This window comes from Trachurus trachurus (genome assembly GCF_905171665.1).
Source record: "Trachurus trachurus genome assembly, chromosome: 5".
NCBI lineage: Eukaryota > Metazoa > Chordata > Actinopteri > Carangiformes > Carangidae > Trachurus > Trachurus trachurus.
In genome coordinates, this window is record NC_139896.1 from 13,122,892 (window position 1) to 13,140,916 (window position 18,025).

Sequence of the window (18,025 nt, forward strand, 5' to 3'; positions counted from 1 at the left end):
CATAGACATATTCATGATATAATGAGATGGGGAAAAACCTAATATCTAAAAATGTGATCAAATATGACTATAGGAAAAGAGTTGTGGAAGTGAAAATCAAATTAAGTCAAACACTCTCACAAGTGCATCTGCTCTAATAAATGTCAATGAACAGTTGAGGTGACCGGTTTAGGAATGTGTTCGTCTACGGGGCCTCATTAAGATGGACTATTACAGGGTGTGTGTGCATGTAACCATCTGTCTTTTACAGGGTGCAGAGCAGTAACTGAGGTTGATATGTGCCACGCAGATCTGTACAAATCATGCAACATTCCATACATGGTGATTAGTGCCAAATTATGGTCCACACAGGGACCTAAATGAAGTGTTTGCAGATGCCTGTCGTTCGCTGCGACTCCAAACCTCTAATCCCGAAAACTGTGGTTTAACAACTCTGAAACAACACATTTACGTCTCATAAAACAGAGGCTTTTAGATCACGGTATAAATTACCCCACAGTTAGTGAAGCTAAAGACAGCGACAGTGCTCTGATGTCATCTTTGTGACATGAAAAAGAGGGAAGTTACAGGCAAACAGACAAATAAACTGACTGCCCTGGGCCGGGGTGAACTCATGTCTTCAATGTGAATGACTGTGTCCAATCAAAGAGAAGAGGGTTCTCTGTCAGGCTTTACAGAAACATAGTATCCAGGTGAATTTAAGTTTGTTTATTTTGTTATTTTGAGCTGCAGATAATTATTGCGAATAGCAGGAAAATAAAAAATAATAATAATATAAAAAGCACATTGTAGCATCATTTCAGACTCAGCCAAGTCAGGTTGTTGCTACCTGTATTTATTATCCTGCTGATCAAATCTCATACTGACACAGGCGCTGTAAATCCGACACAATATGACCTTCACCTTTACAGCCACATGTTCACAGCTTGGGGATTCAGCGAGATGCTTCGTGGGTGTGCTGTAATGCTGTATATCATAGAGATCATGACTTGTATGTCTAAATGCTAAACTAAATTACAGACCTTTTCCGGATGGGGGTAGCACAGTAGTCTCTTACGCATGTTAAATACACCCAGACGCACACACCATATAAAACCATATGGAAGTGGACAGACATAAGCATTTTCACACTGTAAAAAAAAAATGTTGTGTGTGATTTACACAGATAACAATGTGACCTCTCTGCAGGCTGTGTGAAGGAAGCAGTTTATGAGGTTGCATAAACCAGGTGCAACATACTCGCTTGTTGCAGCACAGCCGGACAATTGAGTGAAAGTGAAGTGCAGGCTTCCTATGCTGAATGTTGAGTGAGACTGTCCAGGGCTGCAGAGACAAAGGCCGACCGGTCTGTAGAAGTGACAGCAGCTTTGGTCTGAAACCATTTTTGTGCATTGGATAAGGAAGCATTTTACAGACATGAAACTGAACTTGTGTTTTACTGTAGTGGTTCAGCACAGGTTCAAACTATATGGCTCATTATATGGTGATTTATCCACCATACGTTAAGGTGATTCTGATTCTATCATTATTGAGCAGCTGAAAGTTGTTGAGTCTGTTGAAAGCTGACTTGCATCCTCATCAGTTAAGACATCCATCATGATTTCCGTAGAGGATTTATGAAGCTCAGGGCTGCAACAGTGAAGTAGAGTCAAAAGCTGAGAGAGAGTGAATCATGTCTGGAGAAATATTCCATAATTCAATTTATAGCAGCTGTTGTAATTTTGGATGATAAATGGTCATTTATTGGACAGACTGAAGAGTTAGGACTCTTTAAAAAATGCAAACACACAATGCCTATTTGACAGGTGGTAGGTGCAAAACACGCTGTATTACATAAATGAGCGCATTTGTAATGGAGTGCAACTACATTAATAGTGCGTCGCACTTTTGGGTCATCTCCATGACCTCTCTACATAAATCCTTGAGGCAGGTTTGTAACCAACACTTAATCCCATTGCGGTTATAGCAGTTGTTAAACCACACACACACACAAGGACCAACAGGCACATACATACATACAGTTCTCATGCACACACAGACATCCTATGGTCTCGGCTGACCCATGGAACTCATCGGGTAACACCTAGATCTGTCCACACACTCTAACTACCTCCCTGGCAAACAATAAATACCAGCAGCTGTTCATTAGGCTCTGGGTTAAAGAAATGAGATTAATTACTGTGTTCCCGCTTTAGTGGCACGGGGCTGCTGCTCCAGCCACTCCGCAGCTACAGCTGTGAGAACACAAGTTTGCTTTATTGCCCCCTAGTTTGCAGCACACTCCTTGCACTTGCTTTAACGTTCGTGTCGTGCTGCGTTTCTGAGAATGATTTTTCTGCCAAGAAACACTGAGAGGTGTTAATCATCTATTATGGGATGTGTAAGTAACAATAGCTGCTTAATGGAAAATACAGAACTTTATCTATGCACAAATGTAGTCACTAGGCTCGAGTGGTGGAAATTATGAGAAACAGGTGTAATATGGGTGCATGGACGTTTCTCGCCATGGGCTCTATTGCAGATTAAAGTTTCTAATGAGAGCTGCTGTAGAGGAAATACCGGACAGTGAGCTCATTTTACAAAGTGCAACACTAATCCTGTTCAAGACTTCACTCCTGCTACACAATAACCACCAGGTACACAAAGAGAAAAGTAGGTCCATAGCTCATCCTAAGAGAACTTCAGGTAAAACTTGATCTTACAGTCTCAGATTTTAAAGGCTCCATTTTCATTTTCAGTCCTCTGCCTCCACCTAGTGGTGATAACTTAAAACCGACAACTTACCCAGTAATTTGGACGCAGCGCTTGAGATCCTTAAAAATAAAAACAAATTTATTAGCAATCACAGGGAAAGAATGCATTACATCTACAGGAGCATTTGTTGGAATAAAAATGCTAACTTCTTATTTACAAAGTCTGCAATTGGATGTGATTAAATTCAGCACATGCACATACAAATTGCAAATAGGCTATATTATTACACAGGTAACAAAGCTTTCCCCAAATTACCCACTCAGTCACCCAATTAAACAGCCCCTCACTGCTGCTGTGGTCCCAACAATCGACATTTAGGATTACAAACGATCACCAACAGACACCGTACAATAACAGAGAGTGGCTGACGAATATGTGGAACAAACATTACAGTGAAATGCAAGAGCCAGGTAGGCCTACATATAGTACCGAAGCAGATGAGACTCATTCACCCCTGTCTTGTGTCACGCACACACGCACACACATGCACAAAAAGAAAAAAAGAATAAACAGATCTAGATGCACTGGCCAAGCAAGGGACAGATTAATATACAGTGGTTGAACCTGGGAGAAATAATTGTCTTGTCACTGAGCGGAAATGATGAGTCAATCAATGCGTCGTTGTCCTTGGACTGCTAAGGCTTTCAGGAGAAGACATGGGCGTGGCAAGGCATGGACGACGTCGGGCATCCAATGCTTTCGACTAATGGACTGTCTTCTTCTCTCTGTCATCTCAGTCCCTGTGACTAAAACTGGCTTTCTGTTATCCAACCCAAACACAATAGGGATTATGAAACAGGATACTTTAGCACACCCTTTCTACATTTCGGACAATTAAAAAAATAAATCCCATAACAACCTGAGAACTGCAAGCAAAAGTCAGCCCACATTTCAAGCTACATTAAAGATCTGCAGGCTGTCAGTGAAACAGCATTCAATATACACCAAACAAAATGTAACATTTTCTTATTCATGGTCATCCATTACTTCATTCCTCATTTTTTTTATTGTCAGTACAGTGCTGTCTTTTCTCAGACGTCATGATGTGTTTATAATGATTCAAAAACATGAAGTGAGATTGTCTAGAGGTGGTGTTAAGTGTAATCAAGAGATTTGAGCTGTGTCTGTACCAACATTTGTTTTTTACTTAATAATACGTTAGGGATTGCATTGGGCAATAACTGTCTGATTGGGACACTCACTGAGCCAAAGGCACTTAAAAATCTGCTGACGTATCTCAGGATTTTTGCCTCAGACACAACAACCTTTCACAGTCTTACCTTCTCTTGATCTTGTTATGTGTAAACTTTAATTTAAGTCACTTGATAAAATAGATACTCCCATACGCCGGCAAATAAAAATGCAGGCTATATTGCTGAGGGTCTATCAGGAATTGAAGGCATTAGCGCAAGCAACCATCGTCATTTGGCAAATAACTGTTAAAAACTACAATCACACTATGTCACGTAAACACCTAATGTTGACAGGCAACAAAACGGATGTTTGATTGTGGGATTAGAGGAGCTCCATCATAGTTGGGGAACAGTACACTGCTGCATCATTAGATTCCTGTGCCGAAGAAAACAAAAGCAAAAAAAAAAAAAAACTCCCATGATGTACACAGACAGACAGAGAGTATGTCCTTAATGACAGGCGATAAGGCATGATGGGTACGGACAATCCACCTTCTAGCACAGAACTGAGACAACTTTTCAAGACTCCAGAAAGTTGGGGGGTGGCGGTAGTGCTGTACAGGGGCTACACATCTATGGTAGTGTACTGGGTGATGCAGGTGGTGACGGTAGTGAGCAGAGAGAGAGAGCTGGATTACTTCACGGAGGCAGTGGAAGGGATGACTGTCAAGGACCCATGACCGTTAGAGGGCTGAGGCCAGAGCTGCGACTGGGATGGGCTTCACTTTCAGCTTCTCCGGGACTTTGAATGCTGGATGAGCCACTGCAGTGTGATGTCTGCAGAGAGGAAAGACCATGACCATGAGTTTCAATTAAAAGCTAAACAGAGGGTGTTTCACTCTGTTGGTGTCTCATCATTACAGGTTCAAGTCCACTGTAAGTGTTTTGTATCATAAAGGATTTATGGCCAATGTTGATTTCATTGTCGTTATGTTTTATAAGGGTTTCCTCCCTCTTATCCATTCAGTTATTATCCTTTATTACCTTTAATTTCAGAAAAGTACACATGTTGATTGCAATACAAATCATAAATATGCAACAAGTGCAGCCCACGTCAGAGTGATAAATCTGACTAGTCTGATCTATCAGCCTGAGGTGGAGTTAAGTCTGGGATCATGCTGCCCAGAGGAGATGAGTTTTTATGCCATATTAATTTTGACCTACTAAGCGTTAAACTTATGAGGCAGAATAGTACAGTTTCTTTAAGTTTCCTATCTTGACTGGTAACCTTGCTTTATGAATGGCCTCTTTACCTATGTTGTCTTTCTCTTTGCAGGAGACAGAGTAGCAGCAGATCTCCCGGTCCTGAATGGCAGAGAGGTTCCTGCAAACAAACATAAAATCACGTCTTCATATGTTTATAAAATCCATGACTGATGTGCAATATAACAACAATCTGTGGATAACCCCATTGACCTAATTTTAGCCATAATGTATAAGCTAATTTTATGAGAAATTAATGTCTGGATCAGTACTGAGAAGCACTGAGTGACACTTATCAAACCAGTGACAGAACTGGGATTTTGTTTACATCACAAATCTTCCTTATGTTTTTGCTGGATAATCAACAGGAATACAATATTCAGTGCCTCACATTTTTTCAATGAGCTGCTTCTCATCAAGTGCGTTGGGTAGGTCTCGTTTGTTGCCCAATACTAGAACCTGAAAAATAAGAAACAGAGTGAAAAGCTAAGCAATTCTGACTGATAGGACAAAATAAACTGCCTGTGTGAAGTGTCACGTCAGAGCAGCTGGAGGCCTATCGATTAAGCACGTCAGACCCTGTCAGGTCAATGATCCTGTCAGCTCAGTTATTGAGAACTCATTAAAAAGCCATCTTGGCTTGAGTTCAAATGATCGCCCAGTGTAATGTCATCAAGGCTGAGTCACTGTGAGCCATTAGCTGCACTGATTACTCATTATGAGCTTAATCACCGTCTGTGACCAGTCACCAGACCAACAGAAAATCAGTGCAATAAATCAAGGTAAATCTGAAAAAATCATGAGCATTTGGTTAAAAATTGTTACAAGCAGCTTCTTACAGGTATCCCCTGTAGTTGTGGTTTGTCTAAAAGGTTGTGCAGTTCATTTCTGGAAGCTTCTATCTTGTCTCGATCTGCTGCATCCACCATGTAACTGCAAAAGGAAAACATGTAACAACACCATTATACAGTATGACAGATAATAAATGATAATGGCTTAACCAAGACAAACTGCGACACCATGAATATGCATTATATTATATATATATATATATTCATTCTATTCAGGTTTCCAGCCACAAAGGCCGTGTGCTGTACTCAAACTTACACAATTGCATTGACTCCTCTACAGTAGCGCTCCCACATGCTTCTGAAGCGGGGCTGTCCACCTATGTCCCATATCTGAGGCACAAAAGCACAAATCAACAATACAGTCATAAGCAAAAAAAAAGTGCCAATGTAACATTTTGTGCCCTTTACAAAGCAATCATTGCACCATTACTGCTCTCCAGCGCAGAGTTCACAAGTCTACACGGGCACTGGTCCAGTGTAACATTGATTTTGAGTGAAAGCATCCATCAGGATACTTTTGCTTGTTGGCCTACCTTTATTGTCACATTTCCTTTAGTGACCTTCCGCATGTTGAAACCGACTGTGGGAATCATGTCTTCACTGAACTGGCCCGACTGCATGAGACAAACGCAAGGACAAACAGTGGCATGTTGGTGAAAACTGCATGTTACATTGTAAATAGATACATTTCACCCTGTTTGACTTAACGTTTCAGCGCCGTTGTTGTGCCGTTGTCAAAAATCTGTATTTAAGTCAGTATTGTTTCATCTGATTCAGAAGTCACATGAAAATCCCGGAGGATGTGAATCATTTCTGTGCATGTGGTCTTTATAAATTTAGGGAAATGATTTGATTACAGAGATATTATTAGCTGCTTGAGGACTGTAGCTGTGTTTTCGCACTTGCCCTTTCACCTCATGAATCATGCTGAGATGATACCATCTATGCATCAGCACACATTAGCTTTCAATCAAGCTGTCAGCAGTCAGACAGAGCTGTAACCAAATAATACAGAGAAAATATGCCATTAAAAACAGGCATTTATCGTTAAAGCGGCGAGCCCCTGTAGGCACCACCTACTCCTAGTGACAGAACAATGAAATACTTAAAAATATCCATATGCTACATAACTTCAACAGGATTAGTTGCATAGTTTCTAGTTTCTACACTGGGCTGGGTCACACAGCACTCACAGTGTGGAGGAGCAGAAGGCTTTGTTCAAACCTAATTTCAGATCACCTGACATTATCAAAACAGAGGCCGGAAAAAGAGTCTGTACCATCATGATTAATCCAGGAAGGGGTGAGTCAGTCTACAGTAGCCTACTGTGGTTTACTACCTGACTTCACCTCACAGACATAAACAAAACTGCACAGCTGACATAGTACAACCCTTATCCGGGAAAGGCGGTGACAGGGTAAACAAACTAGACATCAAAACAAACGGCTCCAGCAAAGAAATATCAGTAAATATATAATGTTTTCACACATAACCAGCAGCTACAACTCCGTTATAAAAGTATGGCATATAATAGGAGATGCTAAGTAAAGCTTTTTTCTTTTCTTTTCTTCTTTATATTTAAAGTCTTGACTGGTCATACACACAGGTGGCAGCCTGTAGCCATGATGGCTCCAGGCCTCCTCAGTTTCTTTACACCCAGTTACATGACGTAGACAAGACAAGACTGTTTACAAGATGTGCTGTAGTGTAGTGCTCCGTGTTGTCAACATGATGTTGACACACCGGCAGCGATTTAACTTACACCGACCAGTCCCGCTGCTCACATGACCGCTGTCATTAGTAAGCGCACAGTCATACCACAACCAACAACTTCGTCATTTCTGCTAGCGAGTGAAACAGTTATCACGCCTGCTATCTGATATTTGTGATGCTACAAAACTGTACACACACACACGAGAGTGTTGTTGCTGAATCTATGCAATGCGTGTAACACCAGTCCAAAGAAATAAAGCTTCGTCCACCACCACCTCTTCCAGGTAGTAGCCGGGGCCCTTCGCTGAGCTGAGCTGCTAGCTACTTACCGCAATCACGTTGACGAATGTGGTTTTTCCAGAGTACTGAAGTCCCACTAATGTCAGCTCCATCTCCTCTTTCCAGAAGAGAGACCTGAACCAGTCCAAAAGCCTGTTTATGAGGGCCAGCATCTTGGATGACACAGCAGTCGCAGTCGCTGCGGCCGTCTGGGATTGTGAACTTGCTAGCAGTCTACACAGGAAGTGGCTAGCTGCTTTGTCATATCATGTGATCTACTTGACAAGTGTTGCTAAGAGAGGCGTGCACGGAGGAGCTGGCGTGAACGCGCACAGCGAGCGAGCGACTGCGGAACCTGACTGACGAGGATCACGAGGTGTTTAAGAGCAAAACAAACTCAACACTGGCACTCTCAGCACCATTATATTTTATAGTATTTAATGTATTCTCACAGGCAGAATTTCACCGTTTCCAACCATGTTCAAATCAATAGGCTAATATATTGCAGCACCAGAATATCAAATGTTTGTTATTTTTCTGCATTAAACCTGTGAGTTCCCAGAGGCACATCATGTCTAGATAGGAAAATTAGACCTATTGACACATCTTTGAATAGGCATCACACAAATTTTCCATAGATAGGTTAAGTCTTTCACTGCTTATCATCTTTACACAGCCACGTGCCATATGTTTCCAAGAGCAACTTTTCATTGTATGCATGTTTCTTTAAGTGTTCACTAAAGAGATGCTCCTGCCCACATTACAGAGTAAGAAAGAAATCCTGAGTTGTTTGACTTGCAAGTCTTTAATAATGCTTTCAATTTAATTGTGTAGTTCTAGTTATTATCATTGATTGTGAGCAGCATTATGAGACCAACACATTAACATGTTTGTTCATCTGAGATTCATTAGCCTGGACTGTACACAATACTGCATTAGCCTATACACTACTGTACTATATTAATTTCTGCTAACAGATGGCTATTAATTAAATTCCAATACTCCAATCTTTAATCTTGGACTTATGAAATAGTTGTTGTTGTTTGTTGCTAGTAGCAATAGTAATAATAGTAGTACTATTTGACATGAACTGAACTTCTCCAAAAGTAAAAAAAAAAAAAAAAAAAACGGTGGCTATCTTCACACCATAGGAATTCACCTTGGTGCTGTCCTCAAAAAGGCAGAAGTAGAAACCTGTGTGTGTTTCTGTGTCAGTGTGTGAACCCAGCCAAAAGTGAAATAATAGAAACATTTAGACTGGAACGGACATGTCATTAATAAAGTCAAATAAAAATAAAGTAGAATAATGATATGAGGTGTAGCCTAATGAAAGACAAACTAGTAGCTACATGTCATAGTACAAAAGTCATTAAAAAGTCAAAATGTTCACATTTTTAAGGTCATAAGTGCTGCGGGGTGATAGTGAAATGATTTAATCAGTCAGATAATTTGCATGGTCAGGCGTGGTGGCCAAGTGGTAAGGCGTTGGTCTCGTAAACCAAAGATCATGGGTTCAATCCCCATCCATGCCTTGACAACATACCTGGTTGGTGTGTGTAGTGCTATGGCAGCCCCATAAGATTTAAACCAGCAGCATCTAATTCCTGCTTCTTCATCCGTGGCTAAACTCCAGTTGAGACGATTTTAGGATTAGAGTTTATATGACAATTTACACAACAGCACAGCCTCGCTACCAGTCCTAATCTGCTTGGTTATGGTTGGGTGCAGAACAAAAGTAGCTTGTGTAGTAGTAATGGTCTGTTGCTTTTTTTGTTTGTCTGTTATCATTGTCAGTCACACATTACATATGCTGCAGAGGTCAATGTTGTCTCTCAGTAGAAGTCCAACTATCATGAGTAGGCGAGTTGTTTTAAATGTTACAGGTAGCAGTTTTTAAAGTCAATAAATGGATAAATGAAAGACTAGGTAGCGTCCTGTGACTCGCAGAGGTGTGTACGGCAAACTTGCATACACAGAAGGCCCATTCTCTGTTGTATTTTGAGAAAAAAACATTTAATTTGAACATTATATTTTTGCTTTTAATTTGCTGTAAAACTGCATTAAGATATCAGACATTTCACAACTATCTCAATTCACAGGCTTATTTCACAACTCCATCTTTGTGTAAAAAACAGTATTAGCATTAAAATACACACATGAAAATGAGAAAAAAAACCAAATAAAAACAGAATCAACCACTCATTCATTGCATTCAACAAGAAAATACCTAGCACAGACAGAGCTTCTTCCCTCCTCTGGTCACTGTCACCTTTTCTATTTTGTGCCCAACCTGCATGTGCCACATTCCTGCAGGGTAGATTTGGTTACTCGTATTTAAAAACAGAGTGTGTATAAATCACAGGGATAAATTTACCCCACTCTTCCCTGAGGATATATTTTCACGTGCTGAATTCAAGTGTCCTCTCCATACTCTGGAAATAGGTCCCTTCAGACTATTGCAATCATTTCAATATCGAAAAGCTTAATGCTTAGGTTGCATATATAAGGTGATTAAAGGCTTTAAAAAAAATTATTATAGATTAGAGACAGAAAAGCATAATCACCCAAAAATGCTTGTTTTGTGGAATTATTTTCTAATACCAATTCTATAATCAACACATGGCCATGAATCTGCATATATGTTATGAAGTTCAGAAGCGAGAGTAGGCTACAATGCAGCAAAAATTAGTGCGTTGTTGACCGCGGTCATCTCAGGCAGTTTAGGCAGCTTAGTCAGCAATATGGCAGCCCTTGAAAGAAAATAGAAAAGGTGAGTTATATTTTCAGCAGTTAACACCACTTTTTTTAAAAGTGATTTTAAGGAATACCAACAAATATATGCATAAAGACACAATGTAAAAAATTACCTGTGGCCTGACAAGTGTGTTGTACTTCTCAGGAGTTGCTGCACTCATTACTGTTGTGTAAACAGTGATTCTGGGAGAGTATAGAGATAGTGGTCACTGGATACATTCACATACAATGCAATATGTTAACGCTATCAGAATAAGCCCGTTTCTGTATGGTACAGTCAATACATTTTAACATGCTGACTGAAACTCAGATATTGTTGTTCTATATGCCACTTTCTACGTGCGTAAGTAAGGTGTCAAACAAAGGCCTATTGACATTGCTGAGCAGTAAGCAAAGGGAACTGAAGCTGGTATGCTACAACTTCCCCATCTCAGCAAAAAGTGCAGTCATGTGATTCCTTAAACAGAAAAAAAAGTGCATAGAAAAGTTTCTTCTTACCCATTACACACTGGAAACAGCGACAAAACCTGCAGGATAACACTCTGTTACAAATCCATACGTTGTCTCTGACTTTAAAAATGTGCACTAATAGATTTTCCAATAACACGTGTACTCTGGTCCATACTTGCCTGATAAAGTGTATCCCTGTTTATGTGATCTTGGCCAGTGGCATTTAGTGCTTTGTTGGCTGCTTCCCTAAGAAAGGAACACATGGCAACAACAGTGTAATCTCAGCAGTGAATAACACTGCGGACACGTTTATCACATGAGATGACTCACCTTCGATGATCCCTGGCTGGAGGGGGAAGCCAGTGATCGAAGTTTGTCTCCACTCTGTACCATCTAAAAAACGGAACACACCATTTTATCAGGAGCATCAGCACGCTGGGGTTACACCCTGAAGAAGGCTTCTGCTAAAACATGTGGGCTGTAACCCACTCAAATGTTTTATTCGATATAGCCATTGTATAAATAAAGGCTTTTTATATTATTGAAGAAGAGTGCCTTGGATTTTCCCTTTTTTTTTTCTTACATCATTTTATTGATTGGATTCAGTTAACTACATTTAGACTCAGAGACTCAGTTCCTTTATTTTTTTACCTACCCCCCATTCACGGGATCCAGTGGCCAGATATCAGCAGGGCCCGTTCGATCTCTGGTGATGACGGCCCCTTCCCCTGCTCGCACCCCACCCACGATGTAATACACCCCAGTGATGATGGGTATTTTGGACAAACGCATCACTGCATCTTGAAAGTCCTCTGCTTGCTCCAGTGTCTGCATAGATTAAACACAGTTAGTTTCATTTCCTCATTGGGTAAATCCCCTCATAACATTTTTCTATACCTACCTCCCTGACCAACCAGCTGACAGGAGATCTCTTAAAGAGGAAAGCGGACACCACATTCTTCCACCAGTTCCACCAGTGCTCACTTCCTGATGACCGCACAAAAGAGAACCAATAAAAATTCTACTATTCGACTATAACGGCTAATTACTGCAGAGAGGAAGCTTGGTTTTACCTCGCTGGTCACCAGAGACAGTAAACTTGTTAGGACTTTGTCCAGTCCACAGCCCAACATAGCCAGCAAAAGAGGTTCCACGATAGGCCACCTGATGGGCGGTAATAAAAAACAATAACATTCATATTGTATTCTGGACATCAAATCATCATGCACCTGTTGAAGTGTGTGTTTTTGTATAATTATTGGTTGTTTTACAATGTTCTGATGTACTGTACCTCTCCATTTTTGAGGAAAATTATGTCGATAGTCAGATTTCTGAGAATAGGGTGTGGATAATCAAGGTTCCTTCCATGGTACACACTCCCATTACTGTCCTGAGCGATGACACTGGTGCAAAATCTATAGATGCAAAGAGTTTGTTTGTAGGCATGAGTGGATTTTGACACAATTCTGCTTATAGACATCGTATGCCTTTGCATAGAACTTGTATTTCAACTATGAATTTTAAAATCATACGTACGCAGAAACTTCATATGCAAAGTTGAGCATGATGATATCTGAGAGATTTCCTCCAAAGTTTGAGGCCATGCCACGGATCTCCCCCGCATAGGGCTGTGGAATGTACTTTTCTAAGGCTGCAACAATAGGTGCGACTGCATGATGCACCCATTTTGGGACTGTGGAACTGACAAAAAACAAACAAACAAACAAAAAACCAAGTAAAAAAACAAACGAAAAAATAATCAGTGTACAATCACAGTAAAGGTATAGTCAAGGAGTGGGAGATTAACACAGTCATAAAGTCTAAAAGTCCATAGGTTAATTTACTCACTTATTAAAGGCTGGTATAACATGTTAATATTAACTTAGTGAGTTGAATTCCTATTAGAATTAAGCTTTATCATATTCAATTGTTATACTGTCATCACAATGGTGGTCCCCAATAAAGCAAAAACCTCTTTGAATCCTATTGTTGCTTATTTATGTGCGATTCCAGCTGTGCACTACCGCACCTAATTGCTATCTATGCACATCTGGCAGACAGAGCATTACAGAGTAACAGAGCACTTCATGGAAACACAAACTTATTACTTTATGGCAGCCAAACTGTGACTTTGGAAAACTTACTCAATGACTTCTGCGCCAGCTTTCTTCAGGTAGTCTGCGTCAAAGACTTTGAACAGAGGCGCCCACCGCACTTCTGGATGTTCATCCAGGCTGATGTTGACGGTAGGCGGAGGAAACTCTGCCCGGCACAGCGCTACGAGCACGAGGCCGAGCAGCAGCACCGATCTCCGCAACATCATGACCGGACCAGCCCGAGAGATCAGATCCAGAGCCTGGCGCAGGTCACCGCGGAACTCCTCTGCTTGTGTCAGAGCTGCAGGGAAAGTAGAAGACTCACGCTTCCGCTCCAGGATTTTCAGAGTAAAAGTCAATACGCTGATAGCATAAACTTGTGTCTTTGCAGAGAATAACTTTTCACATGGTTTGTTTTGTCTTGGGTCTTTCTGTGTAAAAAACAAATTAATTATATTGGTAAAAAAAAAAAAAAAAAAAAGAATGAATAGGCTTTCTGTTAGCAGTTATTATGCCTGCTGCTGCTGCTGCTGCTGCTGCTGCTCCTGCTGATGATGATGATGATCCCCTCCCCTCAGGTCGAAGGGAAAAGACAACTGTCCTGCGAAACAGTCTGACTGCCATCAGTAGCTTCTGTGTTATAATAACTGTCCTGTTCTTTTCTTCTACATCTTGCTTATTCTGTTGCCTGGTTTTGTTCATTTGTATCTATGTTAATCTTTGGTGGTATAGCCTATGTGTGTTTGGTGTCTGTCACAAACTGTGGAAATGAATTCCCCAGAGGAACAATAAATTATGAATCTGAATCTGATCCGAAGGTCATTAAGTCACATGTATGTCGCATGGTTTTTGCTGGAGATGAGGTGGAGAGTTCACCGCATCCTCTCAGATTTTATTGAATCCAATGATGCAGGAAGCATGTTTATTTCCACATCCACATGTAAATGAATGAAGTAATAAATTAATATATCTTACTGTGGGTATTTGGCCTTACTATCATATATGCAGGGGGTGTATATATTTGATGATGTCTCCTTACATGTGATTTCTTTTTACAGTCTATGCATGTGACCTGTGGTGGTGGTGCAGGTCTGTTCCAAGTTTCACTTAGTCATAGGTCGCATACCCTAAACACTAACAATCAGGTACAGTATAGTACGGTATGTCCTCACTCGTGTCATCTGATCATGTCAGCCTTTCTTATCCCATGACACAAGAAGTCTATCGTAAGAAGTAAAGTTGAAAGAGGAACTCCTTGTAATAATAATAATAATAATAATAATAATACATTTTATTTGTAGAGAGCTCAAGGTCGCCTTGTAAGAGGGATTTTGACATGAGTAATAGAAAGAAAACTAATAACAACTACTTTGTATGTGTGCATTTTTCTATGATGTCCTCTGATAGACAACACTCTTTGCTTTGTGTTTTTGTTTTTTATTACAGTGTGAAACGGAGATTAATATCACACTGGAAAGTAGTTAATTTACTTATCAAAAGGCGAAGGGAAAACAATGATCATTAAACATTAATTTGTCAGTTTGAATTATAACACATTAATGCATGTAAACAAGAATGCAGACTGCATTTCATTTTATTTCTGATTTCTATTAAAAAGTAGCAGTCCAGGAAGAAATGTTCTAAATATCTATACTTTTTGTAAAGCAAGAAAGCATACAGATTGGTAATTTTTCTGCATGAGAAGAATTAAGATCAGATATTGAGCAGTTCCAGGTCAATGACCACTGGAATGCTGAGTAAAAGAAATTGCATGCCCAGCTTCCAATAGCCATAGCACACAAAGGTACTGTATGAGTTGGACAAATGACCTTCATTCCCTGAGTGTTTCCTGGAAGATTGCCTGCGGTGAACCTGTGCCACCTCACAGTCACAGAAAAAAAAAAAATGCAGTTCAGCTAGTTACATAATTGTTTTTGAGAGGCTGAGCTCACAACGAAAAAGAAAAGTTATATGTACAAGTATAACAATAATGATAAGAAAGAATAGTAATTTCCGTGTGAATTTAAAGTCCTATGTTGGCCTGTGAGGGTATACTCTTCCTTCTCACATCCTATGTGTACAGCTCTGACCCCCCGGATTTGGAACAGCCTTCCGCTTAGTGTTAGATCAGCTGACTCCACTGAGTTTTTAAAACTCACTTTTATAGGATGGCGTATTCTTAGCTATTTCCTGATCTTATTTAATTATTTTTACATTTTATCTGGGCACGGTGCCGCTGGCTGTGGACTTTTGATTGTGGGTCGTGTGACCTCAGAGGGAGGGGGGTTTGCATGGGTTTTTCTTCCTCTTTTGTTCTTCTTTCTGTGGTGTTTTATCTGTAAAGCACTTTGTACACTTGCTTGAAAAGTGCTATATAAATAAAATTATTATTATTATTATTATTATTATTATTATTATTATTATTATTATTATTATTATTATTATTATTATAGTATACTAAATGTTAAATGGCATTTATTAACATTTGAATGTTTGTGTGTTTTTAAAGAATCCTTTGGATTTATTTCAGTTTTTTCAGATAAAATATTAACATATTCAGTAACATTAATGGATTCAATGAGTGGTTCTGTGGCAGAACAACTGTGGACATGTTATTCTGCAGGTAGAAATATTATATAAGCCTAATAATGATAATGCAAGCACAAACTACCTTTGAACACATCTAATAAAACCAGTTGTTGAAGAAGATGAATTTCACTGACATGACTGGACAAACCAGTCAGGTGAGCTGTGATGATGAATAATGTCTGTTTGAACACTCCTAAGAGGCATTGGTTTCTGAAAACTCATGGCCTGGAAACTCAAGGCATTGAAGAGATAGATAGATAAGCTTTATTTCGGTGTCACTCCACAACACACAATAAAAATCCAGAGACAATATAAAAATACAATATTGATTACAAAATTACCCGTTCCCCTTTGACAAAATTAAAAGTGTTGGGGACCACTCAAAAAGAGAGTTGTGAGACACCAACTAATAAAAACATGAATAGAAACGCACATTATGGTACCATACAAACAAAACAAAACAAACAAAAACAAAACAAAACAATTGTTTTATGAACTGGAACTCATGAGAGACAGTCTTCTATTGAGGATTAGGTGGCAGGCTTTGGCACATTCGTTAATGCAACGTTTGCCAGCTAAAATTACACACAATTTATTCATATCATCAAAATCATTAAAATTAAAATAAAACTTAGAAAGTGTACTAAATAGATCAGCACGAATGTCCGTATAAGTAACACAGTGCAAAAGAACATGGGCTTCTGATTCAATGGAGCCAGAATCACATAAAATACAGTAACGTCTCTCCAATGTGTGTGTATCTACCAGTTTCTATTGCCAAAGGAGCGACTCCACATCTAAATTTAGCAAGGGAACTTCTATGTTGTCTTGAAAGTATATTCTTTACATAATGCTCTGTCTCAAATGTACCCTTAAATAGGCAATAGGTGCGTAATTTATTCCCTTCTGGTTTATTTATTAACTGTAGCCATGAGTCCTCATCTGCCTTTGACACAGCCACAGGTAAATTCATAGTGCTGAAAAAAGTTTTTACCGTTTGCACATAATTTTTTACATTTGTCAAATGAGCCACCCACTGAAAAACAGTTTTGCCAGTTTTTAAAAATACAGGACCACTGATGTTGCCATGGGGTTTTCCAGCCCATATCACCTTGTATAGCAGCATTTGGGGTGTATTTACCCACACCTAGATAGAATCTACATGCTCGATTAAACACAGCATTAATAGGAGAATAACTTTTGTATCCCCAGACAGCAGCAGCATAGGTCAAAATAGGCAGGACCAAGGATTCAAACAATTTAGTATAGCATTTAAAAGGAAAACCACCCATACATTTACTCTTGGCTATGATTGCACCTAGAGCTCTATTCGCATGCATTGCTAAATTCTTGACAGTTTCATTATAATCTAGAAATTCTGTTAACATCAAAGCCAGATATTTATACTCTTTAGCTGTTGCCAAAGTAAACGAGCCACAGGAGAAACTAAACTCAGACAGGGGCATTGATGGATTTCTAGTGCACCACTTTGGTTTTATCAGGATTTACATTCAATTTCCAGTCCTGACACCAACTATGGACAAAATTAAGCATCTCCTGAAGCCCCTCCTCAGTTTCAGAAATCAAAACAATGTCATCTGCGTATAACAGAATGGATATTTTTTCATCACCAATAGAGACACCTTTACCTAAGGCCTTAATTGCTAGAGACAGATCGTTTATATACATGGCAAACAGAATAGGAGATAGAATACACCCTTGTTTAACTCCTATATCAACTGGAAACCAATCTGTGAGACATCCATTAACCCGAACACAACATTTGACATTTTCATACAAAGCAATGAGACAATTCAAAATGTTGCCATGTAGGCCTAATGCGGACAACTTATTCCAGAGCATGTTTCGGTCTATGTGATCAAAAGCTTTAGAAAAATCTATAAAAGAACAAAAAGTAGCTTTCTTCAACGTTTTCCTTGTGTCTATGATTGTAGTTAAAGTAGCAATATGGTCCAGGCAGCTCCGTTTCTTTCTAAACCCGTTTTGCTCGTCTGCTATAATATCGTTAGCTTCTGCCCATTCGGCAATACGACTATACAGCACAGAACAGAACATGAAGACAGAAGATGTCAAAGTGATTCCCCGATAGTTTAGAGGTATTCTGTTGTCTTTTCCCCCAGCT

The 18,025-nt window shown here is 39.6% G+C and overlaps 2 protein-coding genes across 2 annotated transcripts; both read right to left on the reverse strand.

Annotated features, from left to right (window-relative positions):
* Positions 1-2,805: 2,805 nt before the first annotated feature.
* On the reverse strand, positions 2,806-8,250 carry LOC310985890 (ADP-ribosylation factor-like protein 8B). The gene is made up of 7 exons (XM_083971559.1): positions 8,044-8,250; positions 6,535-6,615; positions 6,258-6,331; positions 5,990-6,083; positions 5,542-5,609; positions 5,201-5,271; positions 2,806-4,724 (listed from the first exon to the last, which is right to left on the reverse strand). The coding sequence occupies exons 1-7, from the start codon at positions 8,164-8,166 to the stop codon at positions 4,675-4,677; spliced, it is 561 nt and encodes a 186-aa protein (XP_083827685.1). The 5' UTR covers positions 8,167-8,250; the 3' UTR covers positions 2,806-4,674.
* Positions 8,251-9,984: 1,734 nt separating this feature from the next.
* LOC310985886 (N-acylethanolamine-hydrolyzing acid amidase-like) lies at positions 9,985-13,713 on the reverse strand. Its single transcript, XM_083971555.1, has 11 exons — positions 13,342-13,713; positions 12,734-12,898; positions 12,489-12,612; positions 12,271-12,361; positions 12,099-12,184; positions 11,853-12,025; positions 11,528-11,590; positions 11,377-11,443; positions 11,246-11,274; positions 10,861-10,930; positions 9,985-10,743 (listed from the first exon to the last, which is right to left on the reverse strand). The coding sequence occupies exons 1-11, from the start codon at positions 13,518-13,520 to the stop codon at positions 10,723-10,725; spliced, it is 1,068 nt and encodes a 355-aa protein (XP_083827681.1). The 5' UTR covers positions 13,521-13,713; the 3' UTR covers positions 9,985-10,722.
* Between the last annotated feature and the right edge of the window lie 4,312 nt (positions 13,714-18,025).